General features: G+C 37.9%; 2 protein-coding genes across 2 annotated transcripts; both read right to left on the bottom strand.

Moving 5' to 3' along the window:
* Nucleotides 1–2,551: 2,551 nt before the first annotated feature.
* On the bottom strand, nt 2,552–27,307 carry LOC139123572 (uncharacterized). The gene is made up of 11 exons (XM_070689739.1): nt 24,644–27,307; nt 20,763–21,480; nt 19,777–19,992; nt 19,091–19,258; nt 18,390–18,492; nt 17,390–17,521; nt 16,195–16,281; nt 15,737–15,835; nt 14,339–14,366; nt 7,251–9,213; nt 2,552–4,307 (listed from the first exon to the last, which is right to left on the bottom strand). The coding sequence occupies exons 1-2, from the start codon at nt 27,063–27,065 to the stop codon at nt 21,152–21,154; spliced, it is 2,751 nt and encodes a 916-aa protein (XP_070545840.1). The 5' UTR covers nt 27,066–27,307; the 3' UTR covers nt 2,552–4,307; nt 7,251–9,213; nt 14,339–14,366; nt 15,737–15,835; nt 16,195–16,281; nt 17,390–17,521; nt 18,390–18,492; nt 19,091–19,258; nt 19,777–19,992; nt 20,763–21,151.
* LOC139123817 (BCL2/adenovirus E1B 19 kDa protein-interacting protein 2-like) lies at nt 9,030–21,042 on the bottom strand. The gene is made up of 8 exons (XM_070689969.1): nt 20,763–21,042; nt 19,777–19,992; nt 19,091–19,258; nt 18,390–18,492; nt 17,390–17,521; nt 16,195–16,281; nt 15,737–15,835; nt 9,030–9,213 (listed from the first exon to the last, which is right to left on the bottom strand). Exons 1-8 carry the CDS (start codon nt 21,040–21,042, stop codon nt 9,030–9,032), a joined length of 1,269 nt encoding a protein of 422 aa, XP_070546070.1.
* Nucleotides 27,308–27,398: the final 91 nt, after the last annotated feature.

The following is a 27,398-nucleotide window of genomic DNA, read 5'->3' as shown; positions in this document are numbered from 1 at the left end:
GCGATCTAAGCGAATTCTGGACGTACTTTCGATTTTATCGTCGCATAAAGCTTATTCAGGGGCAGTCAACAAAGTCGTTGAGATAAGTATGTAAGCGATTTCTTTGCGGGCGGTCAGGCAATATTTTTTACCGTATAAGCTAGGCTGGGCGGACAACGGATTGATAAGATGGGCGGCGTTTTGCCGTGTCAGCGGGAGGGCAGACATATGACGTCACACCAGTGGACGGAGAATTTCATCCACTGCTGAACAGAGACCCGAAAAGGCCTAGGGGGGGGGGGGGAGGATTGGGTTCGTTTTTTGATGGGCTAGGGAGAGTCATATGAGAAATTATGGCAGGGGAACTTTTGTTGTAGGGAATGGCAGTGGGAAGTTTCCATAGAAGGGGAGAGGGGAGATATACTGGATACAGGAGAAACATAATACGAGGGGAAGTATTCCGATCGTAGCGGGGAAGGGGGCCAGTAGCGAAGGTCTTCTATTTCCTTTTCCAATTTTGATCTGTGCAAAATATAGCCAATTTAACCTATAAAAAACCTACGGTAAAATTAGTCTCCATAATAGGAATGTTGGCTGGACTGCCCAGGTTGCAAGAGATGAAAGCTAGTTCTGAGACGTCAGAATGAAAATATCTTTGTTTGTGGTAACATGACCCACCTTCTTTCTGTTTTTTCACGGCACTTTTTTTTCCTATGGTATTTTTTTTTCTCGTTAAAGATATACATGTCTGAAAACCACAACAATGTGACCAAAAACCCCACCTTTTTCTTTAATTTATAAACTTCGCTCGGATTTTGCCAAAGTTTGCTATTTTTGACGATGGTCGCAAAATAAAAAATAAAAAAAAAGTGCCCGACTGATCTACCCTGTTTTTTTGAAGAAATGTTACTGGAAACATGCATGCTTTTATTTTGTCTTTAAATCACATTTTACCATTTCAAGTTTTGAAACTACACTTTCTTCTCTCGGTCTAGAATTCGATTTACACATCAGATTTCAGTAAGCTTACATTGGCTGCTTCCAAGCCCACAAGGCAGCAATTTTGCAGTTTTATTCAGATCTGTAGATTCCCCGTTCGATCCCCGAGTCACGTTATGTCCATAAACGCTCTGACTGGATTTTATTCAACACATCCTAGGACTGGACTCGTTATTCAACGTACATCCCAGCGTATGTGTGTCCATCTGTCTACTTTGTGGACATTGAAGGTACGTAATATGACGTTTAGGAGTTCATATAACAGTACTCTGACGATGTTGTTTCTGTTTTAATCACACTCAAGTCGAAGTCGTCACTAATATTCACTTAAAGGAAGTCAAAATAATAGGGCCTCTACAGCTGCAATGTACCGGAGAGGTACGGAGGGGGGGGGGGGGTCGGGGTTTGGATGTACTCAGAGTCTTGCGCTTGGGCGGGAGTTTGTAGACAGCAGAGCCGAATGTATAATATGTATGAGACAGGAGTTAACGGTTGTACTGAGATTCTTCAGGTTTATAAAAACAGTAAGCCCTGCTCAAAGGTCGATATTCATATTTATTCGAGGAAATCGGATTTCTTTTCGTTTCTTAAGAGTAAGATGGGTGGGGCAGACTTTATCAAACTTTTACCAATCAGTGTTTCGGTTTTTGCTCTTTGTGGAAGATTTTGTCCCGATCTTCCTCGGTGCGTCAACCGGAGTGCGCCCTCAACGGACAATTAAGAAACAGAAAGCCAGAGTCTTAGGCTGGTGTTTGCGTAAATAACAAAAATAGACAGCAGCAACAGACGTTACATGAAGAAAAGATGAAATTTTCTAAGTTGGGCATTATTTCCGAATAGCAAAAGGTCATTCAGCGAAACATTTTAGGGCTTCTAAGTGTACAATGAAGTTCAGTGTACAAACTTTCACCGAGAATGGTATAGCTGAATATATGCCTACATAATTAAGTTTGAATCTCATGCATGCTAAGTTTATAGTGTAGAGATTTGGATTGGTGGTACCTATCATGTAGGTAAAGATAACAGCTTTCACATTTACATTGCCGCAATGTGATTGTTCATTTTCTATACACAGCAAAGCAAGTCTGAATGGGTGTTCATTTGTCTTGAGGTCACAAACATTGAAAATCATGTTTGCATTCAGCAAAGGGGTAATTTTTGACTGTCGTCATTTTGTAAACCGAGTTACTGTCCATGTTTTCTTGCTGTAAAAGGTAAAAAAAAGTCAATTTGGCTACCAGAAATTTCTGGCACCAATTTCTGGGAGATCGTCCAGGGTGATATATGGTACGAGATTGTCACTAACATCAGCAAGACTGACTTATGGTGGACCCACATGGAATGAATTACCGATCGACATAATCCTTGAGGGTCCAGTTCCTTTGCAAAGCTATTGAAGCACGATTTTTGGTATGGAAATTGGGCCCATGTTTCTTCAGGTGCAACCTCACACATTTCACAACTTTAAATCCACTCTGTGTAATTTGATGGTATTGGCCGATTTTGGAAAACTTTTTCAATGATCTAGAACACAGCAACATCCAATTCATGAAAGACAACAATAAACAGCCAGTTTAATTTTTCCCAGATATTTTATTTCTCTGCTGCTGAAATATTTCTGGAATAGCTTACAACCCAGCAAGAAAGCAGTAAAATTTCACCAGCTTGGGCGGTTTCAAAACAGCTATTCTTATAGATTGCCTGCTTTGCCCCTGGTTACTTCATTTAAAGGGATGGAATATTTGAAATTTTATGAATTGAACTACAAAGCGTCATCGAGACGAGGTAACTGAATGCACATATTTCTAATCCTTGACATGTTTCAGGTTGTAGTTATTACCAGTAAATGGCAAATTGCAGGACAGGCAACCCAAGCAGAGAATGCTACTATGAACCACTTCGGGAGTTACATGCCAGAAAGATGAGATTCATGGCGCCCTCTATGGCCAGTTGTCTGACATATGCAAAAACTTCACAAACCAATTTTGCATAGCCCCTTTTTAAATAAACTACAAAATTTATCAAACGACAATACTGACCAAGCATAAACACTTCTTTTTATTCTCTGAAATTATTTTTGATGTAGGAGCTAAAATGATTTGTATTATCACCAGGAAAATCCAAAAAATACAGAAAATAACGTCTTTTGTGAATTCCATGCAACACTGCACTAAAACACACAACTTTATCTGCAATCAAGAATAAATGTACTGTAAATTATCATTTTAAACATAAGAGGTAAATGGTCAGAACTTATATGCTAATTCAAATCCCTACCCTGTGATTGGTTAATGTACTGTGACCTCTTAATTTGATTGGATAATACTCTTTATGTATATCAACATTGAGGTGCATCTGTAAATACTTTTATGACTTTGTAAGGGTTTTCGTAATACTAATAATCATGATAAATAACATTAGGGATGCGAACACCAAATTTTCTGTTTATAAATAGTTACTTTGGGCACACCCATCTTTTAAGATTAGGTTCATTGGCAAGTTTTGACTTTAGCAAACTTAAAGTTTTGCTGCATGCTGTTGTACACAGTAATAAATTATAACAGGAACAATAGTTAAGAAAGCTGATAGGTACTATAATCATTATTGACAAATGAGTCGACATAAAATACAAACAAAAATACAATTATCTTATGTGGCTGTACTAGAATTAACTTGGGAATAAAAATATTCTCCCTTCATTCCAAATCCATTGCTAACTCTGTGGCATGACAGCAGTACTAGAATTAATTGGGAATTAAAATATTCTCCCTTCATTCCAAATCCATGGCTAGCTCTGCTGCATAACAACAGCCTGATCTGACTATAATGTGGGAAGTGAAACACACAGTACATTTTCAACATCGTTCATGGCAAGATTGAACAATACTTGGCCTACACTCAGAAGTTTTTACAAAACAACATAATCCTAGGGGGTCCAATTGGTTGAAAAGCCATGAGAGGCACCCTAAGAGTATGTGTTTGTTTTCATACGAAGATTGGGCCAAGTTTTCCTCAGCTATACCAACATCTTTCAATTTATTTTCATTCAAAACAAACCAATCCTGTGACTTAGTTGATGAGTCCGACTGTAGGAAATATACTGACCATGATTTTAGGGCTGTGCAAATTCAGACGTCAGTCACTGGGCAACAATGTTGAGCTGATAAGTGGCCCTTTTCACTTGCCTGACAGAAGAATTGACTTGAAGTAAGACTAAACACTAAATGATGCATATAGGACTACTAGGCCAGCCTACAGGATCACCAGGACCGTGTATTGAGTTTTACTTACCCTAGTCTACAACTCACAAATGGCATTTGGCAACGATGCTGAAGTTATTTTCGTATTCGTTTTCGTATTCGTATTCGTATTCGTATTGGAGTCACTGACAGAAATTGTTATTTTTAGTCCAGGTTTCAGGTATGAAACGTGCAATATACGATATTTACTGAGGTTAAATATTGTGATAATTTGATTCGTAATTTCATCTGCCAAATTTGGTTAAATTTACATAAATTTGCATTTGTAGATATTAAAGAATTTTGTTCACTTCATTTATTGAAAAAAAAATACTTAAAATCGGTTGGGATCTGGTAAGGTAGCATCTTCGCTTGCCAATGTCTCTTGACCGGGCAGCTGGATGCACCCCGAAATCAGGTGGTCAGTGCCAAGTAATGGGACTCGTGAGAGCGGATGCAAAGGAGCTGCCCTGGACTGTACCATTGTTTTGCGGGGAGGGCAGATTTTTGTGAGGCGCTGCAAAACGGGTGACTGTTGAAAGCTATGATGAACGGGGGACTTGTCTAGGACAACCATCTGAATAAAAAAGTGTGAAAATTGTTATATCCGGTCATCCTTTTGGACTCACTTTAGAATGATCATATCCATTTACAATTTGTATTTCAAGTATTTTACTTGATTTTGATATGGCTCCACGTAGACCTGAAATAAATTATAATAACAATACAATACAATACTTTACAAAACTCAGGGAGTGCGGTAAGGCAAAAATTACAAAATTGCAAGTTACGACTAAGTTGTACGTGCTGCTACAGGGGAGAAAGTAACATAAATCAATGACAATAGGTAGTTTATCTTTCAGAGTAAAGATGTGAGCAATATTATACATAAAACCGGACCGACCGATAATTCATGTATTACATTCAATCAGGGCTCAAAGTAGCGACCATTTTCAGTCGCATAGGCGACCAAATTTTATGAGATTGCAACTGAATTTTTTTCAAGACATTTCTCCATACCGTATACGTGATCAAATACAACATATATTCGCTCAGTGTTCACGGAGCATTGTCCTGAAAGGCCACGACCCCAAAATACGCATTGAATAAGCATAGCCTTTGAGCGGAGTTAATCAAAGGTTTGAGCGCGTTCTCTCCACTGCACAGCGCTGCCAATGTGTCTGCTGATGTTATCTTGAATGATCTGTCAAAATATCCCATGAATTTAATGATAAATTTTACTGCAATCCAATCAAGTATCAGAAGCAGTTTTAGTGCTGTCACATCATTTCAAATGAACCAATCATAATCCCAGCATAAAATGTCATCAAAATATAGCTGACAAGGGAAAACAAGCAACCAGTAACTGCAACATGTTTCATGCGTTCACGTGCGTAATGAATATTTGCGTTAGTGGCATGTGACCGGCTAGACCATTTCCGGAAATCGTCCTTTGGAAAGCAGATCAAAGCATCGATTTCATCAAGCTTGGACTGGATTATCCTGTTTCATAAAGGTTTGTTTTCAGCTAGATCTAAATAACAAGCAACTTTATTGAAATATCATGGCAAATCTGCCGGGTAGCGACTGCAATTATGTAGAACCATGGAGGTAGTAGAGAACAGACCATGGATGGTACTGTGGCGATGACCTCAATGACCCGAGCGAGTTCGATACACGCCACAAGTACCGCTGCGATATCACAGCTAGGATTAAATGCGCATATACGTTTGAGTTTTGTTCTCTTGCCTACAAAATATCTATCGAAAGTTGATAGTTGCTGCATTTCTATTCAGAGTTTTGTTGAAAAAAGGAGCTATCTACGGCTAGCGGCTTAATTGGTCCCCCAAAATAGTACTGCTGAAAGTTTTCGGAGTGACCTGCAGAACGGAGTTGTAGAGCGGGGCAAACTGCGTAACACTAAAACTGGATCGCACAGTAACAAATGACGGAAACCGATCGAGCCAGTTGCGACAGCTACTAGACTAGCTGAAGTCTATTTTTCATAGAATACAGGTATTTCTCGATATTTCGCGATACAAATTAATTTCCATGCATTCTGGTGTATCTTATCATAACGCAAGTTGATCAAAATGTTCTGGCAATGACAGTTGACGCAAACGCAAGGAAAGAAAAAGAGATGGGCCGTACTGAAATAAAGACTCTGACAACAGCTCACACATTAATTTAATCTTTATTAGGGAAACAAATGTACCGATCGGGACATAGGCCTATGATACCATTTTGTTCATCTCGTTTTCTTTTATGACGCTTTCCCACATCATATGAGATGATATTTTCTTTGCGACAGCAGTCTAAATATAGCATGTCATCGACTTAGGGGCATGCGATAACGTTGAGCCCTGCATTCACTGTCGTTATGACGATCACTTTCTCAGAGATATCAGTTTAAAACAAGAAAATTACCTTTTAAGTTTACAACTCGTCAAATTGGGCGGGTCAGCTAAATTTCCATTATCGATACTAATGATGTCAACAGAATGTTTAAGTTGGTTGTTGTGATAAAGTTAATACGAATACGAATACGAATACGAAAATGATGTTTGTTTAAAAAATCTTTCCTCCAAAGACTACTACTGGCCCACAGGCGCTAATAGCTTGGTAGTCTGCTAAATAGATCGATTTTCGGCTCGATCTATCGATCCCGTGGTCAGTATGCCCGCCACTGTAACCTAGTGAGTATTTGGTTACAATGGCGCGCATATCGACTACGGGATCGATAGATCGAACCGAAAATCGATCTATTCAACAGACTACCCAGCTAAGGAGTGCCTGTGTACTGGCCGTTTGTTTTTAAAATCTCTCCTCTAATTATAGCAACGATATCTTTCAATCTAGGGCCTAAAAAGATTGGATCTTTTTCAACTTACATTCTCAAATATTGAAGTATTGATATATTGTCATATAAAAAGCACTTTAAGTTCTGTAAAGACAGAACTTTTATATAATACGTACGAAATTTGGACTAAAAATAAAAAATTTTGTCAGTGACTCCAATACGAATACGAATACGAATACGAAAACGAATACGAAAACGAATACGAAAATAACTTCAGCATCGTCATTTGGCAAGGGAGTGATTATATTACAGAGTCAACAAGGCACCCTAGGATCATCAAAAATATTTAACATCAGCCCTGGGGAGTATGTTTACATTACAGATTTTGCAAGGACCCCTAAGATCTCAATAACAAATTAGCATAAGCCTAGGGGGTATCTTTACATTACAGATTTTGAAAGATACCCTGGCACAAGATGTTTACATAATAAAAATGAAGACGGTACCTTGTATACGTATTTCTCAAGACGACTCCTTGCAGTATCTGTAAGTACAAAGTTGATTTAATTTTTGTGGCTTAACTGAATGAAACATCTAACATAAAGTACTCTTTGCATTGATGTGTCTGGCTTGGAATAATTTGGCCCCTTTTCCCATCTTGCATAAAATGAAGTGAAAATTATTGTGTCACAAAATCTGGATACTGGCTATGACATCTGATTCGACTCCAAACAATTCTGTGCAGTTTGACATTAATAGTGTTTTACACAATAGCCATTTAACCAAAAGCAACATTTCACTTGGGTACTTTTTTCCACAAACCTAAGGAGGCATTTGAGGTAATTCAGGTACATTCATACTCCAGTCATTGAATTAAGGAGCCCTGTATATATTGCTGGTGACATAGGGAGCTTTGAACTGCTTATCTATTTAAAAATTAACACCAATAATACAAAATAATCAAGGTGAATTGGCATATTATGTCCCTATTTCTTCATCAAACTAATTAATATTTGATAGAAAATCAGTACTTTCCAAGCATTTTATATACCCTTACAAAAAGTTCATTGGTCTATAGCAGAATACAGCAGTAAATATCAACAAGGGTGCCCCATACCCTCAAGCAGGTACTAACTGGAACATACTTTTATAATAAAAGACTAACAACTGATAAAATAAACTCATTTTGATATTTTCATAATCCCGGCGTAATTCAAGACAAAACACATTTTGATTTTTGAAAATCCTAGTGTAATTCAAGATCAAGCGATTGCAGTCTTTAAAATTGAGCTTCAAAACAGTTCACACCACACTTTATAATTTATGTAAAACCTCATCTCATAGGGGTGAATGTATCCACACCAACTAAAAACCAAAATGCACACACACACACACTCACTTGCAGAAAACCCCCAAAATATTTGCACATTATTGACTTGCGGTCATTTTCCATTCAAACCTATCATCAATGTTGCCCTGTATGATCAAAAAATCCCTTTGCAGCAAAGTTACATCTGTTTTAAAGAACAAGGTAGTAACACAGTATGTGGACATGTGACTGTTCCTTTCGATGAGGGAAACACTGACCTGCTCACCCCTGATTCCCAGTCAACAGTTCCACAATCACCATGATAACAATTGGTTTGGGCCAAACCATGGTGGTGAAAGGGTTAAATATGTTATGTTGACCTCTCTCTGACCACAAGATCATTATAAGACATTTAAAAAACAAACTTCTTTTAGTATATCTCTGTCCTATGCAGCAGGTTTACTGGCATCAATAACCACAATAATACTAAACTAAATCAAAAATACTTGTTTCAAAAGAAGTGCTTGAAACACGCATGATATAATTGCAGGAAAAAAGGTGGAAAAACTTCATGAGTGTATGGCACATCAAATCGCCCATACACAATTCTTAAAGCCTTGTAATAGCTTGGAGTTCATCAACATCTATATCGTCAAACCAGTCGCTCTCATCTGAGATCCATGGTTCACTTTCACCATTATGATTACTTTTTCTTCTTCTTAGTTTTGTCCTTCGCTTTCTTAGAATCTTTCTTAGCTCCATCAGTTCCTCCAGGTCTTGCCGTCTCCTCATTTCTTCCAGTCGTCTCTCTTCCTCTAGAAGATGTTGACGATCTCCTCGCCTTCGCCTTGGCACTCTGAAGTTCGGCCATGATTTTTTTCTCAGTTCTGGAAAGTGAAACGACCCCCAGACAAGACTAGAATCAGTTTTGTAACACTTTTGAGAACTTCAAAAAGATAAAACCTCCATTGGCAACCTGTTCACACCCATTTCCCAGTAAACACACCCACAGTTATCACTGATGACAATAGATTTGGACCAAACCAATTGAGGAAGAAGGGTTAAGAGTTTTTTGTGACAACTGGGTATCTGATACTTGATGAAACAACATAATGGTATTCACGTTTGCAAATAATATGATAATGAGTACTGTTTGAGCATGAATTCAAACTCCACAATGAGGAATTGAATACCAAAATATGCACAACAAACATTATTAATCAGAAATTGGGCACACTGTATATTTGGATTAACTGAAAATCAAACATGATATCAAACTCCTTATATTCATATGAGACCATGTGTACTTTCATGTACCAAATGTAGGCATGTACCGAAGTCTGGGAACAGGTTAACATGTACACCCCTAATCCTCCGTGAACAGGTCCACAATCACCCATTGATAACAATGGATTTGGGCCAAACCATGTTGGTGAATGGGTTAAGTCAGTCAGATGTGAACACTGGTTGACTCAAGCAGACATTACTGGTTGAGTTTCAATATCATAAATTTGCATGATCTGAGACTGTGTTTAGGACATGCCTGTCCACAAAACGCACATCTTGCTAGATGTGCTACAAAATACCCTATCTGCTTTGTGGAGTGACTGTGTCTAAATACATGGCATGCTGAGTTTTATACAATATCTGTTAGTGAGAGATGCCATTCAAAATTAAACACGCTGAAAACTGGCCTGTTAACCCTTTGAGCACTGTAATTTTTTCCCCAAAATATCAGGGCAACACTTTATCACTTTTTACGAATTTTTCTGTAATTTTTTCCAAGATTTTGGACTAAAAGGGTAGAAATTTTTATGGGCTGCACTTTTTTACCAAAATTTTGGGAAAGATCTGAAAACAATTGTCTGGATCTGAAAGAAGTTGTCGCCGTTGTATAGTATAAATGCGACAAAAATCGACTTTGGCACTCAAAGGGTTAATTGCTACACCTAGGAAGTTTACTGGCAAGCTGTAACTTTTGATATGTTTCCAGTATTTTGTTCTGAGCAATTTGTGTGGCACAAAATGATTTGTGATGTTATACTGATTTCTTGGTTATTTCAACATTTTCAAAAGCACATTGAAACACTCAATATTTAGCTTGCCAACACAGCGCCTATACATGTGAAATGCAATGTAATTGTTTACATTTGAATTCTAGTCCAGACCGGAATTCAGCAATAACAATGCAGTTAATACCAGTATGTTCAGACCAGCTGAATACTGTGTATCTCAACACGCTCTTGGAATTAGAACTTGAACAGAAACTGTGGTTGGCATTCAGAACAAAAATAGTGAAAAATCACTAAAAGTTACAGCTACAGGCCCTTTTACCCTTCAAGTGCTGTAATTTTTCCCACCAAAATTTTACTGCAACATTTTACCAATTATGAATTTTTCTGTAATTGTTTTGATAATTTGGGACCAAATGGACATCGTGTTTTGTTGCCTCCAGTTTTTTATCAAAATTTTGGCAAAAATCTGAAAAAAATTGACTAGATTGAGTATATTTTATAAAGGCAACAAGATTGACTTTGGTGCTCAAAGGGTTAAATATCCAAGGTGTTCCTTAATATGTTAAGAAACACTTTGTAAGGCATGTAAAAAACTCTTACACAGTCACTTCTTACAACAAAAAATCAATTATCGAATTGTTGCACAAATTCAAACATCAGTTGGATCAGACAGCATAGTGAAGCAATTTGCATATTCATGAGCCAGAATATGAATAGTGATGGCTGACATTTCAAATATGCAAAGTAGGAAGCCGCTGGAAAGCCTGTTAGACCAGATAAAACTCGCTTAGGTTAATTCTGCCTTTGCCTTGGATTAGTACTTGCCATGTTCATACTTGTTCAAATAAATAACTAAGTTTAAGGTAGAATGCGCCTCAGGGAAACATATTCAGACTCGATTTTGTTCAATACTGTTCTCGTCTATGGCTTGTAGGGGTTCAGCACTTGGTTTAAGAAAAATTTTAACCAGCTTAGGTTTTCAAATATGAGGAACTTAATTTTCCCCCACAGAGTTACCACGTGGATGGCAGCCATTTTGAATTTTAAATATTGGTACATGTCAGGTAATTTGTTTCTTTAGTACAAATCTTTGCATGGTAACACCTGATTTTTTTTAATTTGGTAAGAGAATGGTTCAAAATTTTATTGAGGAAACTTTGAGCAAAAATTCACGTCTTTCACCTTCGAGGCGCATACTACCTTAATACAGGGTGGCACAGGAAGGAAGTAGGTTGATGGAAAGTCTGAAAAGATTGTGAAATTGAGAGAGATGACAGTACTAACCACACCACTTTTTATCAAGATGATAAATATCTGCGAAAGATGTGACATGGAGCAGGACAGGGACAATGAAGAGAACAGAAAAATGGAAAAGAACAGAACTGAGAACTCAAAAGTTGTGTGAGAAAGTTTCAGAGTTGACATCAGAAATTTAACAAGTGGTAAACAATTGGGCTGATACTGGTACTTCCTATGATTGTAAAATGTGAGAGAGCTAATGACAACACGGAATTTAATGAATCTTTTTATCAAATTTGAATTCACATCCTGTAGACCTACAAACCTAGCAAAGAAGTCCGAGATCAAAATGACATGCCCACATGAAATCATTCAGCGTGATAGTTTTGTCGACTTTCAACTCTGGGAATATATTTTCAAATCTGCACGGAGACAATTTCAATGAACTGCCTTTCAGTTGATGCACATCACTTCATTTTCAGTGTCCCCTCAAACTCACAAGATTCTGAACTTCATGAGTCAACTCTGTGACTTTGTTGAAAATTTCTTTGCGTCACTGCCCTAAACCAGTACATGTGTCCATAACAAGTACAATTATTCACAGATGACAGTTGAAATTTCTAAATAATTCTTCTGTACAACTCTGAAACTTTGCAAGTAAGATCAATGCAGAAAAGAAAAAATAAATACAGAAAAAGAAAGCAATCATATCAACCCTTGCATTCCTGTCTAGTGTAACAATCATCAAAGGGACCCTATCATCCCTAATAATACCAAATTATAGATTATTCCAATTGTTTTCATTGTGAGTAGACCATACAAAAGGGGTAGTGTCTCTGCAATTTGTGCGATTCTAATCCTGTCACCCCTATTTCCCTGTAAATTGGCCAATCCTACGTATTGATAACAATGGGACATACCAATGCTTGGCGGTAGAAGGGTTAACTCTTGATGAAGGTTACACCATTTGAAGCGGGGGTTGATAGGAGGAAGGAGAAACACAGGACTGTGAGGGTCGACATTGACACTCCATGCAGTGGGACAAGATTGAAATGAGATGAACACCTCAGTGAAATTCAAGGTGCTGAAGTCGTAAAGTAAGTAAAGAGACTAAAAGGTTTGTTGACGCAGAGGAGGAACCACCGGCCAAGTGGAAGATAACCAGAAGACTGTGGAAATAAATTGATATACATTAGATCTTTATGTAAAATGTGATTGTCTGGATGGGTGTGTGCCCATACTTCAACTACAGTTATGGCTGTGTGTGCGCCTCTATCTATGGGTATGGCTGAGTGTGTCTGTATCTATGGGTGTGGTAGTGTATCTATGGGTATGGCTGTGTATGTCTGGGTATGGCTGTATGTGTCTGTATATATGGTTACGGCTGTGAGAGAGAAAATGCACCAAGCTGTTGTATGTGGGAAGAGCAGTTAAGGGCCATTGCATTGCTGAAAGGGGGGGGATTTGTTGGAACTGTGCCTGTGAAACTTTCTTGTTTACAAAAAATGTATTTCATGCTTGAAATCTAGACGCATCACATCAACATATCTAACTGCAACATTTAAATTTTAGGATGTACATTATGACAAACGTGTTTTAACTTTTATCAATCGCCAGCGTACTTTGGATACAGCGTTTGTATGGGTTGTATGGTCCCACACAACCTTTGAGCACAGTTCCAACAACCCACCCCCCCTTTAATGGTTTCAGATAAGACCCTTTGAACCCTGACCCCTTGATGACCTAAACGTCATACAGGAATTGAACCATGGCACAGTGTTTAATGAATAAATAAATAATATCCAACATAGTAAAATGTGGCAATTTGTCAGAATTTTTAAATAATAACTGTAATATTACTGATTCCATCTATTCTGCTTTTTTCATAATTGTCTTTTTACATTTTGAAATCTGAAAATCTGAAACCAAATGTTAGGTGTGTTTTTTTTATTGCTGCGGCGTTAGAGTGCAGTGCAACTGGATGTGAAAAGTGTAGATATATATTAAATTATGAAAAGTGTGGATTAAATCATGAAAATTGTGGAAGAATGACACACAGTGAAATGCAATGTAGTTAGATTGAGTAGAATCAATTATACCGTTACCATAGGAGCTGCTTTTCCAACATGGCCATCTGGATACTATTTTCCAGACTCATTGCTATTTTTACACTTTTACAGTATGTCGGCAAATCGAGATATATAAAATTGTGATAAGCTTTGTCACATTTTTGAAAGAGTTGTCAGGTTTTTTATCTTGTCCGTGTGGTGGTGATATGATCTTTCAGTAAAGTCACTGCTATAACAAATATTAGTTGGTAGTGAATGAGCTGTTTGCAATGATATCAAATCTACATATTGGAGTCTGAGGTTCACAGACAGTAGCTACAGCTTATGGACTTTTACTGGTATGTGTTGTTTGTCCATAAAATTGTAATGTAATTCAACAACATTCAGAGCTCAAATGTAATTTTGAAAATCAATCGGGAAGTCCATCAGAATGGAAGAGGGCTGTAATACCATTATTTGACCCCAGTTTCTTTTCTTACAGCGCCCCCAACGTTTTATCTCTCACTTTCAGAAATACAGATAATGGTTACCATGAGGAAACATAGTGTGTTCTATTTGATTTCCTTTTTTGGCGGCCATATTGGATAAGTAGCTCCATGGCAACCAAGAGTAGAGAAACTTCACTCAGTGTATTTAGTTAGGCATGCAAAACAACAAACAAACAGACAAACCACTGAAAACCAATGTACCTTTTTCTTCCGCTTCTTGTCATCAAATCTTAACATATGCAATGTAAAAAAATAAAGACATTTACAATGTGAGATGGGAGGGGTACTATCCATGATACAAAAATGAATGAACTTGACAAATGTAATGGCACCGGTGGTAAAATGGAACCATTGCTCCTGCATGAATGAATTACAATGAATTTGAAAATTGAGATGTCTTCAATTTCATGAATATAATATGACTTGTCCTTACGGTAGGATGCGCCTTGGCGACAGATATTTGAACTCTAAAACTTTTACAACTCTCTTTTGGTCTTCAACTTGTTGGGGCTCATTTTGAAGTTTGTTGAGGAAATAAATTTTCTCTGACTTATTTTTGTGAAAATCAAAATATTATTTTGTCCTATGAAATTACAACAGGGGTGGAATTTCAAATACCAGTAAATATACGGTAAATTTGTTTCTCTAGTACCAAACTCTGCACTGTGATCCCTGATTTTTCTTCTTGCTCTCCAAAGAGAATGACATCAAGGTTCCTCATGGAAAGTTTGAGCAAAAGTTTGAAGTCTTTCAATTTTGAGGCACATACTACCTTTAAGGAAAGCATTGACAAAAGACGCAGACCACCAGTGTTATAAAATTTTACAAATGATGTACCCTTTAAACATTTTCTCAAAAATTGTTACTTTATGATGAATTGAAATGTTCATTTAAAGTATATATTCATGATTTGTTTCTTGTCTTGATGGAAAATATCTCCAACCATTCAGCGGCCTGTGGCACAAAAAATGTAACTCAAATTTTCATTTTGAGGACAAGACGCAAATCACTGACAAAAATGACTGTCATTATTGATTTTCATTGATGAAAATTTTTACACTAATATTGAATTATGATCTTCTATGCCAAGAATGTGTTAATTTTCTCAATTAATGCATTTCAAGACAAGAATTAAAATACGAAAAAAAATCTCTTTTTACCAAAATAAGAGTTATGTCTCCTTTCCTGAGAGTCACAAACAATTTGTGTTTTCTCTAATACATTTCTGAACTCTTTGAGTCAATTTCAAAACTTCCGCATTTCTTCATCAATACATGCAATGTATAAACTTTTAATGAATCAAAACAAACTCCCTCTGGGGTCAATGGTGTGTCACTGGTTCTAATCCGGAATATAAATGACCCACAGAATTCTACAAACTCCGTACACCAAAGGAATCATGTGATGGTGGTACAAACAAACCCATGTGTGTTTACATATATGGAAATACACATTTCTATACGTATTTGGTTCTCTTTGTGCTGTGGTCAGTTCAAAATCTTGGTCTAACTCATTCAGCATAGAGGATATAGTGTCAATGTTTATCATAATCATTTGGAAGATGTGGATAAGATTCACATAAGTTTGTTCAAGACTTACAATTTAACTTGCTCCGGTATGTAGACGTATTCCAGTGGGGTGAGCTGCTTCAAATCTTCAAGACTTGTTACAAATCGTAACTTACGACTGAATTTAGAACTTGTAAAAAGAAGAAAGAAGACTGCTGTCATATACAACTACACATGCTAATGTCTGGAATTGTACATATGAATAGTAACATTGACATCTGGCACTCAGTTCACACGCATACACACAAACATACACATACATAAATATACACAAACACACGCACATGCATACACACACATGCACATACACACATACACATGCACTCAAGCACACACACAAAGGCAAACACGTACTCAAACACAAATACACATGCATAGCATACTTTCATACATATCCATACATACGGTATAGTGCCCCAAAGATAGACACCAGAACTTTAACTGAAAATAAACCATTGTACAGATACTTAGAAACAACTATATTCTTACCTAATAAATGGCTTTGAAAATCTGACTACAGTTTTCAACCACAGGTTTGGATGGGTCAGCAGTAAGGCTTTCAGATTCTTCCTTAATCTGAATGATGTATGATATTAGAAAATTACATGATGATACCCTGGTAGATGTGACATGTTAGATCATTCTGTATCAAGAAGACTCTTAAACTGGATGCATTGTGTACAGTTAGTGTTAAACAGAAATTTGTTTGTTTGTTTTCTCTATCTCAAGAATATCATGTCAAATTCAAACATAAGACTCCAATAATGATGACCCAGCAATGTGTATGTGTCAAATAAGATCCTGCTATTTGTCAAAGTTTACAGTTTATGAAAGCAGCTGAAAATATTCATTATCATTTTTAATGTATTATAAATGTCTTTACGTACACTTTCAGAATGTGTCAAAGATGTCACTGATATCAGGAACTTTTCTGTTAATAAGGGAATGGCAAAAACAACGGCAAAGGGGAATTGCAGATTCTTTAACCCTTTACACCCTGACCCCCTGGTACTCTATGACGTCATCCGACATTTATGTCCGAGCCGGGTTCAAAGGGTTAAACAATACAGTGACATCACCGTTTTTTGTGTTATACATCGCCAGTTCTTTAACCTCTAGTGACCTATGACAGTACGAGGGGAGGTACCCTGTCACACTGTTAAAGTACAGAAGTAAAACAAACATGTAAATCAGGAGCAGAAAAGGCACTCTTTTCAATTGACATTTTCTGTGAAAAATGGAATCACAAAACAAGTTTTGCCAAATAGTCATTGGAAATAACAAAGTTGTAGAAATTGGCATGTTTTTAAGAACCAGTTGCTGGAATTTTTGGAGATTTTTTTCAGAGTTTTTATTTTGTACATCAATTGTGTAAGTTCTTTTCCTACTCTCAAAGCATATTGAGATGCATAGTATACAATTTGTCTACAGCCTCTGTAAATGTAAAATGCACTGTTATTTTTTACGTTTGAATTCTAGTCCGGACCAGAATTCACTTGTAAACAATAACAATGCAGTCTACACATGTACAGGCTGAGTTGACAAGATGAATACTATGCTTTGGGAAGAAGACCAAGGAATGGTAGTTGACAAACAAATCAAAAATAGTGAAACACATTATTCAAAGTTGCAGAAACTTGTCGTTTAATAAAAAGCAAAATCCACCACATAGGTGAACTGTTACCTTCTGTCAATCATCTTGTAACATCGTTTCAACCATCCAAGATTTGGTGCTTGGTGTTTAGTACATCCACCATGGAAGTAAATAATCATGTAATCTTGAGCCACTAGTAAATCCAGAGTACTTATAACATATCTGTAGATGTGAAGAAAAATGTACAAAGTTTTTCTCACTCAACAAAAGAAATATTAGACACGTCAGCATTATATATACCTAGATCAGTATTCATGATTGGTAAAACTTTGAGGAAACTTGCAAACTATGAACGTCAGGTCTGTAAAATAATTGAAATTTTATTTATTTGCAAACATTTTTTTAAAATCTTGAAATGAAAGATGCACAAAGTGGCAGTGTAGGTAATGTGGACTTTTCAAAACGAATGGTCTTAAACTTCTGCCACTGAGGGCGCCCTTTCAGAGATTCCCCTTCATGCAAAGGGTCATTGAACTATTGGCTGTGAGCCACTGAGTTTGTACAGTGCAGGATGTTTATGTTTTTGTCAAACACACAATAAAAGAATCTTTTCTTTCAAATGGCTTTCAGGTCAGCTGAAATTATTTGCAGTGATTTGGCACCTGGCTATTTATGCAGCATAAGATTGTAGACAGCTCAATGTGATTGGTGATTAATATTTACTCGGCTGGCCAAGTGACCAATACCAGAATCAAAGTCATTGAGAAGACCAGTTGTTTTTGGGAGTATTATGGAATAATCTGCCTTTTCTTCAGCACTGATGTCATAAATCAACACATCACAGTTGTCTTCAATCGTTTAATAAACATTTGCATAAAAATTGATATTTTTATGATAGCCCAAGCTTTTTTCACAAACTATGGAAGGTAAGTCCATTTTCCAAGATTTTCAAGGAATCATTTCAATTTTCCAGAAAGTTTGCAGATCTCTCAATGTCAATAACAATATGGTAATGTTGTTTCAAAAAAATCCCAAAAGCAGTACATACCATAATATGAAAGTGAATGGTTAAAGTAGTGAATTGACTTACAGGAATAAATTGTCCATCACATAGTTATAATCTTTTCTTGTCTTTTCTGGCAAATAACACGCCGCGAAAACTATGATTGCATTTAGTCCATCACCATAGTAACCTGTCAAAGAACAAGCCTCATTATTCCTTATCTAATCCGTGTTGTGCACTTGTTTACGATTGCAGCAAAAACCGCTTATGATATTGCCTGTTGGAAGTGAACTGTCATGGACACATGAACAGATACAGCAAATATTTTCGATCACCCTGCCAATATTCTGAAAGACACCAAAAATTACAAGAGTGATAAGAAACATGTACATCATTAAAATAGGCAAGCAGTTCCTACGGAACTCTAGGTCACCTACCCCCTGGATGTTCACCGCTTGGATAGTTACCCTAACCCTATCCATAATCCTGTACAGCTCAAGCAAGCACATCCAGGGGGTGACTGTACTGATGTCTTGTAGCTCCATTTTTCACTCCTGCCATAGTGGGCAATACATGTACTTTAAGGCATGTCAATACATGCAGAAACAATGCTGGATGGGGTAACTCATTCATGTATTTTGTTTTTAGAATTCTTTGTTACGTGTATTATGCTATGTTATATTACGTTTGGTAATTCTTGTGTTGTATTGTGTTTGGTGTTAAGAACCACAAGTAACTTTCTCTATAGGAGATAATACAGTTTTCTGAATCTGAAATATTGTGCCTACCACCGTGGGAAAGTACTTTCTTGTATGGGTGTATAACCTTCATGTCTAAATTGTAGTTCTTTCCGCCAATCTCAACAACTCTCCAGTGTCTGTTGTCCTTTGTCTCTTCCGCTGCTGTGTATTCTGGGATCTTTTCTGATGAAGTTGTCTTTGACAGGGGGGTGTCATCTGCTCATATGCAAAATACACATGAATTCGGTAAATATTAAAATAGTGCGGCTGCTATCTCGAGGATTAAAATAATAAATAAATAGTGATATATGATAGCAAGAACAAGTTCATTGTTTTGCCAACACTGACCGTATATCCAGTATTGTTAGTGTTGAAAAGTGAATTCAGGTCTGGACTTGAATTCCATTGTCAACAATAACATTTCACACCACACACTGACACACTGCATTCACTGATTGACAACCAAATACTGGGTATTTCAACATGTAAGAGCAAGCAGACCAAGAAATGTTGATGAGAGGTTGAATGAAAATACCGGAAAAAAAATTATCAAAAGTTACAGTTACTGTAGACTGAAAGATCCATCGCTTGCGGGCACTCTCTACGCTCCCCCGTCTACGAGCGCCCTCAAGCGATGGATCTTACAGTCTACAGCTTTACCGTAGCTTTAACTAAGTTCAGTCTCATTGTCAACATAAATGTCTTGGAAGAATGAAAGAATGTAGTATGTTTACCTTCCCATTCCATTTCACCGCTGGTCATCAAAATACTACTATCATCTCGGAGACTTGGTGTACGCATGTCCGGTGTCTGTAAATCGTCAATTCTACTCAAATCAAAGCTGTCGCTAGGTGTGGACCCCCTGTCATCATCATTGTCAGTGATCTTCAGTTCTGCAGGGGGGCTCACTTTCTTCCTGGTTTTAGGTTTTGCGCCCAGATCCAATGATGCTGTGGGTGGTTAATATTAAACATATCATTTATATGACCAGCAAGAAATTCACACTAACAGAAAAGTGTCTTTACTTTTGGTCTTTGTGAGGTTGTTTCCAAATAATTGATAAAATTCTGAATTTCATGTACGATTGAATTTCTTTGATAGCTGCCTATTTTAGGGCAATGTACAGACAACTCTCCAGAGTGACTGTGACAAAGAATGTCACAATGATGTATGTAGCAGTGTTTCCTCTGAACTGCAGCATTGCCACACTGTGGCGAGCTAGCTATACCCTTGCTGTCAGGCAGTGAAAGGTACTAAAACCACAAACACTGGAAGAGAGATGACGGTCCCACAACGGAACACCATTCCCTGATCATACAAACTGTTGTCTATTTACAGCATGGTAACACTCGAACGCATACATTTCAACGTCTCAAAAAATAAATAATGTCGTGCATTCCTTGATTTTATTGCTGTTGATGAAGAGCTCTTTCGATAGACTTCTACCTAATACTTTCCTGATTGGTGGCATCATTGAGGTTCTCACAGCTCTGTGTAAATACCATGCTCATTCAAAATTTCACTATGTGGAAACACATAAACAAACAAACAAACAAACAAACAAAAACATAAATAAGCAAAACCTGGGGGGCCCTTTTTCTGCAAATATGGATGAGACTCCAAAAAAATGCCAATCTATTTCTTGAAAGCTGCGCAGAGAGATCAACTGATGATAATTTTGCTGGGTAAACTCACAAATTACGCAAGTCAATGGACTTACTAGGTCTTGTTAATGCATCATCTCTCGGTGGTACCGGGTCTGTGATATCTATCTCTATGACATCATTGAGCCAATCTTCCCCGATATCAGCATGGTGTTTCATGATATCATCATCGTCCTGCCATTCTTCCTTCAGGTTTACGCCAGCCATCCTCTCCTCGGCGTCTATCGAGCGCTGCGGCACGCTCTTCTTTCGCGGCGACGCCTTGGCGACATTTTCCGCGATTCGCATGCTACTCATCAAATCCCCTTCTTCTTCCTCGTCTATGTATTTCTCCATGTATCGCGCCACCGCTTCCTTCTGTGCAGCGTCCAAATCATTTACAGTTCTAGCTGGATATTCGTCTTTATCTAAATCAGGTGTTGTAGCCTTGTCGTTTGGTACGCTTTCAACTTCGGGTGCTTTCACTTCCGTGGCTCCTCGTTTTATCAGAATTGTCTTCCTGTCCAATGACCACCCTTTCCTCTTCCATAATGTCACTCTCAATAACACCATTACTTGTTGGCTTTTCCGGAACCACCTCAACAGTGACGACGTCCTCCTCCGTCTCACTTACAGGTTCCTCAATCTCTGCTATGCTTGTGATGGCGTGGTGCACGGGAGATGGAATTTCACTGCAGCTGAAGGACCCGCTTGTCGTCGAGGCCTCGTCACCGCTAGTCTGCGACTCGCTGTCACCACTTGGACTTGACACCCTCCTGTCTGTCATCAATCCCTCTGGTAATGACAAAATTGACAATATTATCAACATTGACTCCTGGTACATTAGACATAAAACTGACCTGAAAGTACACTAAACACAGTACATCATAAACAATATACTACCCTATGAACAGCCCTTATTATCATACCAATATACTGATGGTATAAACACTGCGATCTTATTGGTTGAAACATGAAAATAACTGTGCCATATTGGCAATATAGTATGGTTGGAACAGGAATGAGCTCTCAGCTAGAGAAAAATTCCCTTTTTGACATTTTGCGCCAGAATTTTGATTTGATATTATGATGTAACGGCAATAAATCACCTCAGCAATGGGTATACCACTCGATTTTAACCAGTTTACTCCATATGATGCACTCGCTATGGCTCATATACACGTCGTGAACTGTTCAAAATCTAATGGTATACTGTGGCTGGTGTAGTTTATTGTTAAATATAAATACTGCCTGCACAAACAGCTCCTTTTGCCATGAGAAAATACATCAAAAGTTGCACAGCATTTGAAATTCATAAATAATATTCATAAATAATGGAAAGCAAGTTACGGAAAACTATCATAAGGTATTGAATAATTTATGAATGTGAAGGGGACATCCTTAGGGTTTCCTAGCCTATTGATAAAGACGACAAAATATTTATGTTACCACTTTTCAGATGTTGCAATAATCATATCTTGAAATATATCTCAACAAAATAAAAAAAGTAGCAACAACCTGTAAAGCTAAACAGAAATATTGATGGTTAGTTGCAGAAAGCTTCTTTAAAACTAATCACAAGTTTCAATTACTCTACAGTCATGTCTTTTGACCTTGAAGAAAATTGCTGTCATTTTAGGGAAGGCCTCAGTCTCATGATAGAGCAGGCATTTTCTCAGGTGAAGGTTGTTATCAGAGAGAATTTAACATAAATTACAATGTGACCTAACATATTATGCTTCTTTTGTGCAACAACACCTGAACATTAAGGTAGCATGATATTCAGATGCTCAAACTTTTGCAATACTTCTCTGATCTACGGCTAAGAAAGTTTTTCAGTGTCTTATTTGAAAATCAAAATTTCATTTTTCCTCATAGAGACAACACAGGGATGGCAGCCATTTTGAATTTCAAATATTGGTAAATGTTAGGTAATTTGTTTCTCTGTTACCAAACTTTGCACAGTGACCCCTGATTTTTATTCTTGATTTGGCAAGAGAATGGTTGAAAGTTTCACTGAGGCAAGTTTGAGAAAATGTTTAAGTCTTTTCACTTTCGAGGCACACACTACCTTAAAACTTTCAATCACGAAATTTTGCAATCACCAAATTGGTTCGATAAAAAAGTGACTGCACAGAGGCAAACACAAATGGTACTTTTTGCTTGAGATATCCAGGAAGGGTCACCTGTTTTTTTAAGCAAAAACAAAAAATTCTATATAGCAGATGTCTAATAATACAAAAGGTGTGATTCCTCAGAACAAAAAAATATGGGCATCTATTTTGAAATTGAGGTCTTTGAATGAGGTGTTGAAATTGAGTCTTTGAGCAACTTTCATATTATTTTATGGCTGATACAAGCTTATTGTTAGTCTTAACCCTTTCACCACCATGGTTTGTCCCAAATCCATTGTTTTCTATGGTAAAGTTGGATCTGTATACAGGGAACTGGGGGTGAAAGGGTTTAAGCATACCTGAACATGCCGACAAATAGCTGTGACTTTGAGTATTTCCATTATTTTAGGCATTTGGATATGATTTCAGGAGTTACACAAGACACACAGTTTTACAATCAGAACAAAAACATTGGAAAATACATCAAAAGTCACAGCTACTGGCCAGGAACTTTATCACACCCCTGAACTTAAAAGTTTGGTACAACAAACATTGTAAATCAGTAACACCTGTTCCACACTAGTATGTTGCCAAAACTTCCACTGTATTATTCTTTCTGAAATAAAGTCATACTGTAAAACTTGCTGTGTCTGTTGATGAAAATTTGGCCTAGCCTCAAGAACACTGGATTCACGATAAACTAGAGGAAAATTCGACACTCCTTGGGATATATAAATATTGAGGTAGAATGCGCCTTGGGGGCAGATTTTCAGACTCTCAAACTGTTACGATACTGTTTTGGACTACCACTTATGGTGGCTCATTTTGAAGTTAATTGCGTGGATGAATTTTTCTTTTCATGGTCTTATTTTTGTGAATCATTTAGTTTTTCCCATAGAGTTAACACAGGGATGACGGCCATTTTGGATTTCAAATATTAGTAAATTGAAGGTAATTTGTTTCTCTTGTACGATATGTGCACCGTGACTCTGATATTTATACTTGATTTTGACAGAGAATGGTCAAAAGTTTTCAGGGGAAAATTTTTAGCGAAGTCTTTTAACTTTTGAGGTGAGTATTATCTTAACCCTTTGAGCGCCAGAGTCTATTTTTGTCCCCTTTATAATAAAATAAACCCCAGCCAATTTTTCCTAGATTTTCCCCAAAAATGTGAGAAAAAACTGTAGCCAATGAAATGCAATGTCAATTTTGTTCAAAATTATCAAAAAAATTACAAAAAAAATTCATAAAAATTGGTAAAATGTTGCACTAAAATTTTGGCGGGAAAAAATTACACTGCTCAAAGGGTTAAGGTAGCTTGTGCCTCAAAATTGAAACTCTCACTCAATCTTTCTGTAAAAGAATTTTAAACCATTCCCTTCAAAATAAAGAATAAAAATTGAAAATCATTGTGCAAAATTTGGTGCTTGAGAAACAAATTACTGAATATTTCCCAACTTTTGAATTCAAAATGGCAGCCATTCCTGTGTCGACTCCATGTGGAAAATTAAAATTTTTGATTTTCACAATAAATAGGACAATGAAAACTTTATTTACTCTGTGAGCTTCAAAATAAGCCTTCACAAATGGTAGTTTAAAATACTGAATTGTCTGTCCCTCATGCGCATTCTACCATATGTCATTAAAATGGCACACTCATACAGATACTGATCAATTCAAAATGCAGATGTGGCCAGCGTTCTTCAGTTTTGCAAAATTTCAGATCTGACACTCCATCACTGGCAAAAGAAGATCGACATTGATGAGGATAAAGATCATGCAGAAAGACAAGGGTTAAGTAAGGTTAGAAATAAAAAGACGTAAGGAAGAATAGAGAGACAGACCTGAGGATCTGGGTCTGGGTTGGTTAGGTACAGAAGTGAGATGAGGGGTCAGCTGCTCGGAGGAACCATCAGACGCAGGAAGAGTGGAGTTTCCAGGAGTCGAAGAAGAGACGACTTTGTCTGGTGGCTTTGGGACATCAGATGTGAAGGAGAGTTGAGAATGATCTGATGGTGGGTGTTCAGAAGTGGAAGTGACTGGATCATGAATGGTATGAGCGGTTGATTCTCTAGGTGATTTTGAGTCTATGTTAGAGGAGACGTTAGGTAAAGAGGCTTGAGATGGCTTGACTTCTGATGAAGTTGGTGCAGGTGAAATGTTTTGAGATGGAGAAATGAGAGCTTTAGGTTCTGATTCAGCTGGACTGCTTGCAGAGCTGTCAGCTTCACTTGAAGGTTTGTCCGTAATTTCACTTTCTGGGACTTCAACAGTGACTGGATCAACAGGAAGTTCTTGTACAATTTCCTGAACTGTATACACTTGTAACGATGGTTTTTCCTGCAAAACAGCCTCCCTAGCTCTCTCAGGCGTTGGGTCTTGTGGTGATACACTCTCATTTCCTGCCTGTCTTTCAACACTACTGTCAGGTTCTGAAGTCGTCGTCAGGTCTGGTGAGACTTGTAAAACAGGTGGCTCTTGATCAGTGCCTTGAGGAACCGTGTCCAGTGACACCTGTGTTGCTGGAATTGTTACTCCAGGGATTTCAGTATGCGTTTGTGTACTATCTTCAGCAAGTGAATCTTCATTTGTCACTGAAGCTACTGAACATAGAGGATTAACTTGTAACACTGGTGGTTCATGGCTTACCGCTTCACCAACACCATGTGACGGTGTTTCTGATGAAGGTACATTCTCAGGAGTAGCCTGTTGTAATGTTTCCGTAATGTCCTCTGGAAAAACCTCAACATTCTTTGAAGCTATTTGTGGATGGGGATAAACGTGCAAAACTGGTGGTTCCTGGCTGTGCGCTTCTGAAATTCCACCTACTGGCACCTCTGTTGATGGAATGTTCTCAGGTGTGAGGTCTTGCTGCATTTCTGTTACATCATCTGGCAGCACTTCAACATTCCTTGAAGCTACTTGTGGATGGGGATAGACATGTAAAACTGGTGGTTCCTGGCTGAGCACTTCAGACACCTTACCTACTGATACTTCTGATGATGGTATGTTCTCAGGAGTGACTTCTTGCCTCATTTCTGTAACATCCTCTTGAAGCACTTCAACATTCCTTGAAGCTGTTTGCAGATGCGGAGAGACCTTTAAAACTGGTGGTTCCTGGCTGAGCACTTCAGACACCTTACCTACTGATACCTCTGATGATGGTATGTTCTCGGGAGTGACTTCTTGCCGCATTTCTGTAACATCCTCTGGAAGCACTTCAACATTCCTTGAAGCTGTTTGCAGATGCGGAGAGACCTTTAAAACTGGTGGCTCCTGGCTGAGCACTTCTGAAAGTTCCCTGGTTGTCTCTTCTGTTGATGGTAGTGTTGCATGCCTGACTTCTGGCTGCACTTCAGTGACATCCTCTTGGAACACCTCAACACTCTTTGAAGCTACACGTCGGAGATTGACCTGTAGACCTGTGTCCTGGCTTGGTGCTGCTGACACTTGATCGGGTGGTGTCTTGGTATCATCCTTAACCTCATGCTCTGTTTCTACCACATCTTCAGGAATTATTTCACTTTCAACAGATATCTCCATTACACCAGGCGTGTCATCACTGATTATGATAAACTCTTCCTCACACTCTTCCTGGGACACCATCGCAGAGTTCTCTTTTGAGTAAGTCACTTCTAACTGTTGCTCTGCCAACGGTATCTCATAATGCTTGCAAATGTCTTCATCTACTTTATGAACGCCAAGATCAGCACTATGACGAAGTACAGGTAACATACTTGCAGGATCTGGAGACATTGTTTCTTCAGTTTCTACAGAAAGTGATAAAAGATCTTCAACATCTTCCTTTTCATCAGCTTCCTTTATTTGAATGAACTCATCTTGTTCTTGCTGATTCTCAACCACTGGACTGGAATCTGACAACTCAGAATTCTCATCAAGCTTACTTTCGGAAAACTCTTTCTTATCCTCTTTGATCTCTTCTGACATCTTTGACAAGTTATCTGTGGGTGTAGCATCTTCAGTAACCACACTTCCAGTCTCTTCCATAAGTTCCTCAGTCTTCTCCTCCATAACTTCCTCACTCTGTGCCACGACAGAAGGCACTGGTATATCTGACTCTGCCAACACAACCCTTTCATCAATTTCATCTGATACAACTATTTCAACGGGTTCTGACTGAACCAGCAGCTTGCCTTCAGCTGTATCTTTCAAATTATGTGAGTCATCCATCAGTTTAGTCTCTGCTTTGGACTGGGACTCCTCCTCATCCCGAGGCAGGACAAAAGAGTCTTCAAACCCTAGCATGTTACCCGAGGCCACTGCTACTGGATATATTCCCCATGGTGAGACATCTACTTCTTGTGGCTCCTCATATTTGACTATGCTGCACTCTTCTGCAACCTCATCACTGACATCCTTCACTTCTGCAGGCTCTAATATTTCCCAAGATTCATCATCAAAGGTTAAACCTTCATTTTCATCTTGTGTCGTTGTGCTTCCAGCATCATCTATCTCTGTGGAAAACTCTCCTCGCTTTCTTCCTTTTGTGAAATATATTCAACTGTCTCATGAGTCTTTTTGTCTGTGCCCTCTGTCACTGAAGTATCTATGTTTTTCTCAATCTCAAGCTCTTCTGTT

Source organism: Ptychodera flava (genome assembly GCF_041260155.1).
Source record: "Ptychodera flava strain L36383 chromosome 23 unlocalized genomic scaffold, AS_Pfla_20210202 Scaffold_23__1_contigs__length_28996876_pilon, whole genome shotgun sequence".
NCBI lineage: Eukaryota > Metazoa > Hemichordata > Enteropneusta > Ptychoderidae > Ptychodera > Ptychodera flava.
Note: the sequence above shows the minus strand (reverse complement) of the source record. Positions and strands in the feature narration are given on the sequence as shown.

What these genes read in the sequence shown, in the direction of transcription:
- LOC139123817 (XM_070689969.1), bottom strand. Translation starts at nt 21,042, where the DNA reads ATGGAGAAATACATAGACGAGGAAGAAGAAGGGGATTTGATGAGTAGC. An exon ending in GTGATGGACAATTTATTCCT is followed by an intron (nt 17,522 to 18,389) that starts GTAAGTCAATTC and finishes TCACATCTACAG; the next exon opens with ATATGTTATAAGTACTCTGG. An exon ending in TACAAGATGATTGACAGAAG is followed by an intron (nt 16,282 to 17,389) that starts GTAACAGTTCAC and finishes TACATCATTCAG; the next exon opens with ATTAAGGAAGAATCTGAAAG.
- LOC139123572 (XM_070689739.1), bottom strand. Translation starts at nt 27,065, where the DNA reads ATGCTAGGGTTTGAAGACTCTTTTGTCCTGCCTCGGGATGAGGAGGAG. An exon ending in ACCCAGACCCAGATCCTCAG is followed by an intron (nt 21,481 to 24,643) that starts GTCTGTCTCTCT and finishes TGTCATTACCAG; the next exon opens with AGGGATTGATGACAGACAGG.